This window comes from Oxyura jamaicensis, chromosome 4 (genome assembly GCF_011077185.1).
Source record: "Oxyura jamaicensis isolate SHBP4307 breed ruddy duck chromosome 4, BPBGC_Ojam_1.0, whole genome shotgun sequence".
NCBI lineage: Eukaryota > Metazoa > Chordata > Aves > Anseriformes > Anatidae > Oxyura > Oxyura jamaicensis.
This window is the reverse complement of record NC_048896.1, coordinates 80,351,105-80,363,733: the sequence shown is the minus strand read 5'-3', so window position 1 is coordinate 80,363,733 and position 12,629 is coordinate 80,351,105. Positions and strand designations below refer to the sequence as shown.

Here is a 12,629-nt window from a genome sequence, read left to right as displayed (position 1 = left end):
GGAAAGATTTTCAGTGCTTAAAGCGGAAACAAGAATTATGGAAGACTGACACTGATCTGAAAAGGCAAGTTACTATTAGAATATGAGGGATTAAGCATGTGGCATTTCATATTCCCTTTAACCAATTGCAAAAACAAACAACAAAACCCACAACACTATCCTGGTTGCAAACCCAAAGACAAAGCAGGTTTCATGCCTTCCTTGCCTATTGCAGCTGAAGCTGGAGGTTCTGTACCCCGTAGAAAAGGAGCTGGTAAGGTACACTGGAGCTGCTGGCTGCCTTCCTGAGGGATAAAGTGAAGGTGCTCCAGATTAAATAATAAAAATAAAAAGTTTCACTCTCTCGTGTTTCTGAGCTTCTTCCTCTCTCCATGTGACTACTCTATTTAAAAATTTAGAATATTTTTTTTTGTCCGCTGTGGTTATTAATATTTCAGAAATCTCTTTGTATCCTGCTCTAGGACAGATGGCAGATCTTTCTCTGAGACAATGTTCCTCTAATGGCTGAAGCAAAACCACACAACTGGAACACCAGTAACAATAAGGTACATGAAATACTGTAAACACGCAAGGTATTGAAAGTCATCATTCTCTCAATCAATTTACTGCTTTAGCAAATAAACCTAATAAAAAAATAATAATAATTAGAAGAAACAAGTGCTTGAAGGTCTAAAGAAAAAAAAAAAAAAAGGCATCTGCTGCACAGGTGATGCAAGTCTGCACATAGTAACGCTCAAACAAGAACAGTTGTTTTCTCCAAGTATTAAGTTTTTGAAGAATGAGCACAGTGAGTCTACGTTTAGGTCTATCCTTGTGTCTACCTTAATCATGGGTGTCCATATGTGATCACTGATTCATATACAAGGTTTCCTTCATGTCCTGAATGCAACAGATAAGGTACCCAAGTAGCCTGTGCAACCCATCTGGATCACGAAGGATGCTCTAGTCTGCAGCCAGCAGCCGTGTAATGGATGGGATCTGGACAGATATTTAATCTGTTGTACATGAGCAATCTGATTGCAAAACTACACCCAGAGATTAGATTTCTCTTTTCCCTTTTTAAACACACACACACACAAATGGTACAGACGGATATGAATTAGTTTCTGCTCAGCTACCTAGGCTTGGCAAGCTGACCCTGTGGCTTAGGATCAGGCAGGATGGTTATCAGCAGGTAGTACAGATCACACGTGATAGTTATGACAGTAATGTTCTAATTTATCAGATCCTTTGAAGGATACAACGATCCAGCAGGTAGTTTGCAAGTAGCCAGGCAGCCGAGTTTAAGCACACTTAGAAATCTACATCAAGTTCTAGCTCTACTGTGTCAGTCGTGAGCTTGTGACTCTGCCCTGGCTAAGTACTGAGCACTGACAACAGAGAGACCTTGGGGAGAAGGTCTAGTCTGATGCTTACCTTTTAGCTGCAGAGTTATGAATATTACTGATAAGTTATTCATAAAAAATAAGCCAGCTACACCCAAGTCTCATGCCTCAAGTCTGCATGATGGGGACAGGAACAGCAGCCTGGCCAGGAGCCTCACTGCAAATGGGCCTTGACAAGCAGGCAGCAAGGTGGTGCCAAGGGAACCTATGTCTTGTGGAAAGGACAGCCTGCTCCTGTAAAATTTATGGCTGTTGCAAAGACTCTGTGCTACCAACATGCTTCAGTCCTGATGAGCTGACAGGCTTAGAAGGCCACCCAGCCCCAGTATTTTATTTCTGCAAAGGTCTCATTTTTCCAGGTCAGTGATTTTTCACTAGCCCCATAAGACATGGAAGTGCCAGAGTTGTCTCCAGAAGCATCAACTGTTCCCACAGAGGTTTATTGCCCTCAGGTGACTCTAGCTGATCCCCTGAAGTACCAAGAGTACAATTTGGCTTAGATCAGTAACTTATAGGCTTCAGTTTAGGAGGGCATGGCCATCCGCCAGAATGTAAGAGATGGAAATAGTAATCTAGCAGTAATCTGGAGCTGAATATTCAGCGTGAATTCAATAACCAAACCCTGTAAGAAAGGACTGGGGAAAAGAAACACACAAGCCTCGAGAGATTTCAGCCAGTGTTTCAGAAAGGTTTCTTTCACTACTATTTTTGGCTAAAAATTAAGACCACTAAGACCTGACTAACAGGCCCTGTCCTACCTCAGCCAGTTTTGGAGACTACTGACCATCAGCCATTTGGGGGCAACCTTGTCGCTGCCAGGGTCACCCCTCTGAGACCTCCAGTAGCCCAGGAACCACTTTTGGAAAAGAGCACCTAGTAAAATGAGGATACAGGCTGGCCTGTTTACGCAGCACAGTGCAGGAAAGCAAGCTCTGCTTGGGAAGGAAGCAACCAAACAAAGTATCGGCTTGGTTGGAATGCCTGTTTACAGCAGATATGCAACTTTTGGCAAAAAGATACGAACAAATACCATTTGAAGAGAGGACTCCAGCTAAAAATATTGCAATGAGTTTTGAAACCTACCACATACACTTTTTCTATAAACAAAGGAAGCGTATATACCAAAAACAATATTTTTTTAATCTAATCTTGCAATCCAACTGCAGGCAAAACTCCCATTTAAGTAAGAGTACAAGAGTGGGTCCTTGTAATGTTCTCTATTTTGTTCCTTCTCACTATCCAGAGGCTTCTATTTTTGAGACTTGATCTGCATAGTAAATCTTGTTTACATCGGAGAACGACTGAGTTTAAGGGGTTTTTAAAAGTGGATTTATGGTTTAAAGAGTAAAGAACAAAAAAAAAGGAAAAAAAAAAAAAAAGAGAAAATGGAGAAAATGAAGGGTTGAAAAGGTTTCTTCATAGAAATGATCCAGTAAGCATCACAATAAGTTACAGAGGAGATCCAGCTTTAATACTTCACCCTGACTCTCCCTCGAACCCCTCACCAGCCCCTGTCCCCCAAAGACCCCATCCCTTCAGCATGCAGTTCACATTCTATATTAGAACGTGAGGGGGGGAGGCAGCAAGACATCCCTGGTTGTAAGCTAAGGATCAGCACGGAAAGGAAGTAGTCTTTTTTTTTTTTTCCCAGCCTCAAAAGTATTGTTAGTTTGTAACAATTTTAATTGAAAACAGCTGCAACTGATTTTTTTTTAAAGGGATGAAAAAGACTATATGAAATAAAATGACAATCAGAGGGAAAAAAAAAGAAAAAAAAGCCTTGAATTCATTCTGAAGTCACTGTCTGCCTAAACGGGTTCAAGGGTTTTCTTTTAAAACTGACCTTTCAATTTCAGCAAAGCGTGGTTTAAAAGTAGGCTTTGAAAATCCTTTACTTGTGTTCCTAGAATTGCTGTGTACTATTAGTATATTTGTGGATGAAAGAATATTTCCTCAAAAATACTTTGAGACACAAGTTTATGTTCCCCCTCCACAAAGCAAACTCATTGGACAAACTCAGATTTATGTATACAATATCAGATCTGTTTGTGATACTAAGTTGCTATGTGAACAAATGTGATGTCACAACAGATATTTTTATGACTAATCTATTAAAAATGCATCAGGAAGAAGAAGAAGAGAAGATTATTTCATCGGGTAGCAATGCAAGGAAGTAAAATAAGAGACTTCCATTAAACTGTAAAAAATTTGTTTTGCTTTGCTTTAAATATTTGCTTGAATATGAATGTCTGTGTAAGCTTCCAGTTCATTCAGTAGCTCTTAAATAATCGTAACATCCTTCTTTATTTTCCTCTTAATCTGCTTTAAGTTTTCTTTCATCGTGAAATCTTCACTTTTGAAAATTCACTATACAGTTCAGTAGGAGTTTAATATGATATGATTTGATTAAGCTGATTGTCTTTAAAACAAATATGCTAATAGTCAAGTTTTCCAGTTACCTTTGAAACACTCTTAGGGCTCAGAAGGGCTCTACTCTCTTGTAATAGAAAGAGAGACAGGTGAATTTCATATACTATGACAGACAAAGTTCTAAAAATATAGAGGACTAAATAAACAAGTGAAGGGCTTGATACATTTCTTTGATTATTGGCAATAAAGAATACCTCAAACTTTAAACTGTCAGCAACTTTAAGTGATCTATGCACAGCACGCTGTAACGCTACTGAAAAATAATTACATACAAGATACAATCGCCTTTTGTTTTAAGTGTGAGCAATTTCAAATGATTAAATATTATAATGGAAAAGGATTTACAACAGCAAAGAGGAAAAGAGTTCTTGTTGTGGATTTTTTTTTAAACATTGAGTTTCACGAGGAACAGAGAAAATATTTAAGCTAATTTACCTACATTGCATATCTGCTACCTAGGACTTCAGAAACTGCTGATTATGTCACAACAGGCTTTCTTCCTTGAAATGTTAAACTAACATAGATATAAAAATATTGAGATAAACTGAGTTTGAGTGAATAGTCATGAAATCCTTAAAACTACAAACATGCAAGGAAACAGCTGTATTTCAGTTAACCAGAAAGTTAGTTAACTGTGATGGAAGTAAATAAGACTTGTCTTTATATCTGCCAGAGATTGTTGAACATTGAAATATGCATTTTACTTCTTTAAAAAGAGATTGTTGATATATTACAAAATGGCACTAGACATTCCCAAGTATTATTTAAAAAGCATGTATTCATTTCCATTTAGGAAAAAAAAAAAAAAAAAAAAAAAGTATTACAAGATTAGATTTATTTGAACAACTTTTAAGGAAGCTAAGGTGTTCCTGTATGCTAGTTCGTAACTCAGGCCCCCTAATTTACTTTAGATCACATAAGAATTAGCTAGGTAGTGGACTTTTGCCAGTACTTACATCATAAAACCACCCCCTGCCTGGGTGTGATTGGAATTCTTCGCCTAGGACTGACCCTGAATTTAAAAAGGCAGCTGTAGGTTCTGCCTGAGGAGCCCAGAAAGTTGCAACAAGTTTGGAGAGCAAAAGTTTGTACGTCTTAGCATGGGTTGGAGTTGCTTATTCTTTACTTTCATCACTAGTGTTTCTTCCTACAGAAAACAAGAATAACAAAGATATCCATGCTGCATCTAAATGACCTTTATTTATCACTAGGTATTTTGTCTGCTTAACACGCTGAGCACATCCTTCACTGAGGCTATTTATTCCTTCCCATCGGATGCTGACACAAACCAGAGTGGGAGCAGCAGATTTCTCAGTGAGGTCCCTAAGTGCAGAGACGCTCTCAGGACTCTTCTACCTCCCCCATGTACCATCCTCCTAGCTGCTGGCGGGGCAGGAGCAGCAATGCCATTTACTGGTGCCTTCCCCTGATGGTGTCTCTACCACCCCAGGGCTTTTACTGAATCACTTTTCACCGACCTGCAAGCTCTGTAGGGAAGTTACAGGCATTTACTACAAAGGTGGGCTCTACAGACAGAGGGTAGGAGGTAGAAGGACACGACATACAGACAGATACCCTGTAACAGGCTCTCCATCCATCCACTGTACAACTTCACTCAGTTAAGTACATTTTGCTCTGCCTTTGAACTTCCACCACTGCAAGGGACGACAGAGAATCTGACTCTAAAATATTATTAAGAATATTTTAATTCCATAGGAAAACAACACTATCCCAAAGGCTTTCCAGGCATACATTTGGGATGGAAGGAGGAGTTAAGAGCTGTAGGTTTCCATTTTTTAAAAGAAATCCTCACTTGCCACTGTCTCTCTCCAGAAGTTGGGTCCAAGCCGAATCTGACAGCTTGCTACCCCCAGCCTTTTGGGCAGTTTCTTTGTAATTCCTTTCCCCTTAAGCTGCTTTACTTGTGCTCACCTACCCCCTGGGGCTCACAGAGTGCAAGCAGCCTCCCTCAGACCAGTGCCCACATTATTTCAAAGACTGCCTGAAGAGAAATACTCAAGCAGTAAAACTCCATCACCCAAAACACGAGCACATTCCTTCCAGGACACAGGAGGCTCCATCGGCCTGGACTGAAGAAATTCAGAGCCAGTCATACATGTTCCAGAAGCCTTCAGCAACTGAGCACAAGCACACTTGGAAGTGCAGAAAATGAAGTGAAACTTCCACTCCCAACCTGCCCAAGAAGGCAGCATGATTTTTTGCAGGCTGCTCACACCTAGTCACGGTAAGAGTCCCACGAAAGTAAATTTCTAAAAAATTTCTTTATTAAGGAAGGTGATTTAATTGGAGGATGAATGAAGTGACATGAAGCTAGCTAGAAAATATATTTCAAGAAACAACAATACTTAGAGCGTTGAGCTCACAAATTAAAAAAGACAAACAGAATGTAAACACTGAGCAACCTCAAGGCAAAGATATTTCACTGTGAAATAATGAAGAAAAACCCTTAAGCATAAGGCCTTCATTGACTAAGCACTATCTGTCAAAGTAAAATCCTGCTGAAACCTATGGCAGGAGGAGCGGGTTACTGCTTTTTGCTTACAACCGTCCACCCAACAGGAAAGCCTGCCGTGAAACTGAAGTCCCTCTCAGCACACCTCAGCCATGCAGGAGGGAGAAGTTGTTTCACAAGTCCCTCAAAAACTTTTTGAGTGTAACATTCATCAAGGAAAACTAGCCCAATAAAATACTTTAAGTGCAGATAAAATAATATGTGAAATTGACAGCTTTTCAGAACAGCTTCTACACAAAACCCTGAAGGAATCACTTAATGATACACACTTCTATTCATTTGGAAAAGTCTAGAAATTATGACGCTAGTATGTACAGGAGCATAAGGAACAGAGTTGTAAGACACTGACAAACAGTTTAGAAAAAAATAAATAAAAAATAAACACCAATGGCTAAGTGACAGCGACCACCAGCAACCAGCTACTTGGGGCAAAACTGAAGAGCAGTTCCCATGGTTTGGGGAGCTGCTTTGAGTTTCCAGCCAGCCTGAAGTGTATTTAACAATTACCCAAGAGCAGTGTTTTAGGACTAGCAGCGATAAGAGTGCCAGAAACCCAGTTCCCCCGAGCAGCGAGCCAATCCGAAAGCAGGTCACATCTCGTTAGCTGTATCATATACATTAAACGTCACAGCCCCTCCATGGCTTAGCTGACAATTCAGGCATGCATGTGTGTTTTGTTTTATGATAACCTCATGTTCTCGTCAAGAATTACACTGCAGCAAACAGGTCAATTTAAAATCATCCACTGTGCTTCATGACACGAATTCGGCAGGCGTTTGCCTATCTGTAATGCTATTAATTACGAAAAATGAATACTTTTGAGAGGAGTTTGCAGGGCACCACTAGGAAACTACTATGCAAAATTGCAGCCCCAAGAATGTTTGCTGCACAAACACAGCCACATGGGCAGAAATGCAGCCGGGTTCAGTCCACACACTTTTCACTACAGCAGACCAAAAAGTGTGCTTTATTTAACCACCTAAATAACAAGATGCAGCCACCACGATTATTTTTTTTTTCCCCCAAAGTGACAAAAGTATTTCCCCTCTCCATTTAGCATTTTCCTTTGTGGTAGCTGATCTGGGTGCAGGAGCCAGGGTGTGTAAACCGCTAACAGATTATACAAAGCGTAAGCAACAGTGAATGTAGTTTACATTATTAGGTACTTTTGACAGCTATACGATAAAGTCGAGAACAGATCATCCCTCTTGCTAAAAGCAACCGCATTCCCAATGTAAACACGAATTTCTCTGTCGGCTGCTCTGGACATGTGTTCCACCTTTAAGTGCAGCTTAGGCACAAGTTTTAAAACTCTGCTCCTGTTTTCTGTCAGCATTCATTTTTAATTTTAACGAGTTTACAAAACAAAAGCAGATAAAGGCTCATCTCTCCCCCTAAAACTGCAACGGTTCTGGATTAGTTTTGTGCAGGAGCTGAAGAGATACCTTGCAATATTATAGCTGCAAATGCCAGCAGGACAGATCCTGAGCAAACAACACACTAGGCAAAGAAATTTCCTCAGAACAGCATTACAATCAGTCCTGAAGTGCTGTGCTGTAATTTCAAGATTTCAGCCTAAGCTGGTATCTACTCAAAGAGTTGCTCTGCATGGAAACATAATGAGGGATTACCCAATTAAACTACTAAATTAATTAGGGTTCATGCCTGCATATCCTCTACTGCCTAATGGGACGCTTCAGCTGGAATTCAGGCTGAAACCCAGCACGCTCCATGCACAGTAAAACAAGGCTGAGGGACTTACCTCTGTACGCGACTGCAGCCTCTTGTTCATTTCATATATTCGGTACTCTGGTTGCACCATGTATGGTGTGTGTCTCCTATAAAATGGGCCAAAAGGAGAAGAATAGAAAGGGTCATGTGGTGTGCTGGACATCTTGCCTGCTTGCAGCGATTCAAGCTACCCAGAGTATCACCAACATCCATACAGAGCACATGGGCTGTGTGTTCTCCACAGTACAAAGTAGCAGCAGGCGCACACACACACATACAGGCTGCACACACTGGCTGGGAACTGCTGTGGGAGCCCTCTAGAGCAGGAGGCGGCGGGGGGGGGAGCGGAGCGGAGAGGGAAAGAGAGGAGAAGAGAGGAGAGGAGCGAGCCGGGGAGGGAGCGGGAGGGAGAGGGAGAGCACAGGCTCCGGAGAGCTGGATGGCTTCAGGCACCACCGCTCGTTTTTAAAGAAGCAGTTTCTGGAGGGGTCATTTCCTGTCCACGCTGTGGACTAGTTCGAAAATATCATTTTCCTCTCCCAGCCTGACAGAGGTCCAAGGTTTGGTTTTAATTTCTCCCCGCCAGGACCCCTCGGGAACCTGGCAGCCGGGCTCGTTAGCATATAGGTGGTTTTAAAGCTGCCTGAGCCAGCCCGGGGACGCGGCGGTGCCCACCCGCGGCCTGGGGCCGCTTTGGGGTGGGGGGGGACGCGGAGGAGCCTCGGCGCTGCTTCCACACGGGGCTGCGCCACGCCAGGGGGCCGGGGGCGGTGGGGGGGACCCTGCCCCTTCCCCTGCCCCAGCCTCTGCTGCGTTTGGGGGGGATCCGCCCCAAAACACGGAGCCCCCCCCGGGCAGGGCTCCCCCCGTCGCTACCTGAGGGCAGCCCCGCCAAGGGGCGACTCGTTCCCTCAGGGGCTCCCCGGCCTGGCCAGCACTAATCCGGCCCCACAGAGCGGCGAGAGTGAACCCAAAAGTGCCCCCCAAAAAGGGGGGGGGGGGGGGTAATGGGGGGGCGAGGAGCACCCCATGGGGGGCACTTGAAGCAGACTTGGGTGGAAGTGCTGGAAAGGGGCCGTCACCTCAAGGAAAAGTCCTGAAAATGCAGGGAAAACAAAATGGGCTTGTCCGCTCCATGGGAAAGTGCGAGGCCTGGGAGAGGAGCCTGCAAATTACCTGGGGAGAAAAGGGGGAAAAAAGCCCTCGAAGCACAGCCTGCCTTTACACACAGCTGTAAAGTATCAGGCATTATTTACAGTGCTGAATAAATGTAAAAACAACAATAAACAGAGCTGAATTAATCTCTCATGCAAATTCATTCAAGCAAATGGAACCACTCTAGGAACAGATTTAGTTAACTAATATGATTAAGAGAGTAACAATCGGACTGTGTTCACAGTGGTTTTCAGCCGGAGTGCTTGGCATCAGCCCTGCACGCTCGCCCATTTCGCAGATTGGGAAATCGAGGCACGCACCATTACGCTTTCAAATCGTACGTAGTAATCCTAAAAGAATGCTGGAGTGTTATCCCCCAACTGCCAAATTAATTTTAATCCAACCAAATGTAGGAATATTTCAAGACAGATTTGCAAAATCCCAATTTTCATTGCCTTTTTACATTTCCATATTTGGCCAAATCTGGAAAATCCAAGTTCTCTTTGCAGGACAAAATACGAAAGTGTATCACTTTATTCTGCTGACCACTGATCCGGATCACAATTTATCTTCAAAATACCAGTTGCTGTTTAGCAAAACTATTTCTGTACACTCTTGTGGAATAACAGTTTCCAGAAGAAGTGACGTATTGAGCTGTTTTATAGACTTCCCACAGCTTCTGTCACTAAACACGGAGCCAACAGATAATACATGGGGTATTGCACTTCTCTCCTTCAGTGCTCCCTAGCTATGCAGCAACGCTACGCTGTTGCTCCAGTACCATCACCGGAGATGCTGAGTTTAATAAATAGCATGTACAACATTTGGCTCAGGAGTGCTGCAGTGACAGTGACAGTGCTCCTCCACCAGTGCTCACTGACTGCATGGTAAATCCATAAAGAGGCTACATGGCCTGGGAGAAAACTTCCCTGGGTCTTCCTCATTTGTATTCCAACAAATTCCCATCCCAGCTACCTTAAAACCTAAAAACCAAAATGATGGGAAAATTGCAAAGTTACAGTGCTAATACACGCATTTTTATTTTAAGTATCACCTACTTAAATAAATGTCAAAAAAAAAAAAAAAGTGGATTTTACTTTGTTTGCAAAACAAACCCAAAGTAAAACATGTTTGCCCAAGACAGGATGCATTGCTTTTTGGAATTAAGATGGTGGAATTTTGTACAGCTGCAAAATGGTATCTGTTTTAAGGAGTTTTCTGGCCATGATAAAATTCACTGCCTCAAGAAGTTGAACCTGCCAACAAAATTAATATTCTTCACTTTGGCATAGGGGTGTAGAGAGGGGGCAGAGCTTGCTTTAAAACAACAGCAACAGCAACCTGTAAGTACTGAATTAGAAGGACAATTTGCTTTCATGGTTTAGAACCCCAGCTACTTCCCCATGCAATAGCCTATGTGTACAGCTCTTCTGCAATGCAAAAAAAAAAAAAAAAAAAAAATATGCAGCAGTATTTTAATAATTCCCATTGATTAACTGGCAAATTATTGTACACCTACAGCCCACCGGCAAGACCGAGTCCCAGGGTAGGAACGTGCTAATTACAGGCTCCAGCAGCACTTCCAGTTGCCTGTTATCATCTAGACCAGCATGATGCGCGGAACAGTAAAACAGAAGGTAGAATCAAAGGGAAATAAAGTTACAGGGATCCTGACAGTGTCAGCTCAATTCCCACTTGGATCGGCTGCCTTTAAAGTTTGGCGTGCTCTGCAGGAGCGCGCAGCTCAGCTCTCCTGCTCCCGGGATGAAACTGCCCCTAAAGCAGAGCTGGGGTCAAAGGCAGACATCTGGCCTGAGGTTTAGGACAGCCAGTATGCTGCTTGATCTGGAAAATTAGTTTTGTAAGAAAGAAGCAGAGGAAAACGGGAGGAAGGGACCTAGTTAGTCTTCCCAAACTTGGAACCGAAGGGATTCATATGCCTGTGTATGCAGGGCTACAAATCTATGAGAAAAAGTGTGTGGGCAGCATTGCATTTACACAGGCGTATACACATGTGAATACCCCCACATCTCCAAGCACAGAGCCTTACCCAAAAGGGAGGGCTATGGCACCTCGGGCTCCCCATCCTCAAACCCAAAGTGCCAGCCCCCACGTGGGTGCTGTGCCCATGCATGAAAGGAGGCGGCAGTGGGCTGCATGCCCCCCACCCCCACTGAGGATGCGGATCTGAGTGGGAGATGGGACCATCAGACCCCACTGGTGGAGCTGGAGCCAGGAGCCGTGCCTCTGACCAGGCACGTTTCATGTGGGCCTCGGACACCCCAAGGAGCCTCAAGACATGGAGCAACGTGCTGGCTGGTGGCTGGGTGCCGTATTGCCCTCTCCTGGGCAGAAGCAGTAGAGCCCGCGTAAATCGAGGACTCCACTCTGACAGCTCTCGAGGACAATTTCCCTTCATTTCAGGGAGATGCATGGCTTTTTTGCTGTTGTTGTTTGTTTGTTTGTTTTTCCACTGCACGCCCCAGTGTGAAACCCACGGTGCCTACACGTAGCCAAGATGTGCTACAATAGCAGGACTGTTCAAACAGCCCAAAAATCAGCGGTGGAAACTTCCTCCAGGACACAAGCAGGAAGTGAAGAGGGGCAAATTGGGGCAGCTCGTCCAACCCTGCTGCTTGTACTCTCCCACACGTTTGGGTGCTGCCTTCTGGCTGAGGCTATGGCTGGAGCCTGGGGATGCTCCAGGCATGGGGGCACCTATGCTGCCCCCCGCCACCCCACCAGCCAGCACCCACAGCCCTGTAACACAGCGCTGCCAAAAGCACCTGCACAACTGAGGCACGGTCCTTGCCTTGCAAAACTGACAAGCAGCTCTGAAGGCTGCACTATTTTTAATAACCACTTAGTAATAATAATAATGCAGAAAAGAGATACAGCTGTAAATAGGTGTAATTGCTGTATTTATCCCTGGTATGCATTGACTGTTCAGTCTCTGTCAGTAATCAGGTTTGTAAGGATACATTTAAGGTGGTTTGTAGCTGTTGAAAAGACTGGAACAGAAGAGAATGATCTTAGTTAAAGATGCACAGCAAGTGAAGAGCTAATAACTAGAGGTACTTGAAGTTTCTTGAAAATACTCAAGTAAACTTGGATTTTCTTGAAAAAATTAACCAAACTACCTTTTCAGGCTGTCCTTTGTTTATACAAAAGCCAGACAGCAGTAAAGACTTCTGATGGAGTGACCTTAGGTAAAAGAACAAAACTGTTTTCCTGAGAATGCTCACGAACGACTAAATGAAACGTGCTTCTCAAAAGTTGGGATGCACAACAAAGAAACACCAGCAATACCCTGTCATATGTAACACACAATCACCGAGCTCAAACACAGAATTTTGACAGGTTTCAGAGATGCACACTGCCATTAATTTCTACAG

The 12,629-nt window shown here is 43.4% G+C and overlaps 1 protein-coding gene across 12 annotated transcripts in view; it reads right to left on the bottom strand.

Moving 5' to 3' along the window:
• The window catches only part of LDB2 (LIM domain binding 2), a 367,641-nt gene that overhangs the window by 210,030 nt on the left and 144,982 nt on the right, over positions 1-12,629 (bottom strand). For 4 of the 12 annotated variants that reach the window (XM_035323902.1, XM_035323904.1, XM_035323912.1 and 1 more), the window contains exon 1: positions 8,111-8,652. In XM_035323902.1, coding sequence (XP_035179793.1) covers positions 8,111-8,242 — 132 coding nt within the window. In that variant the 5' untranslated portion in view covers positions 8,243-8,652. Of the gene's footprint in view, positions 1-8,110; positions 8,656-8,679; positions 8,718-12,629 lie in introns of those variants that run through there. The other 8 variants (XM_035323911.1, XM_035323909.1, XM_035323905.1 and 5 more) reach the window with 7 other exon arrangements.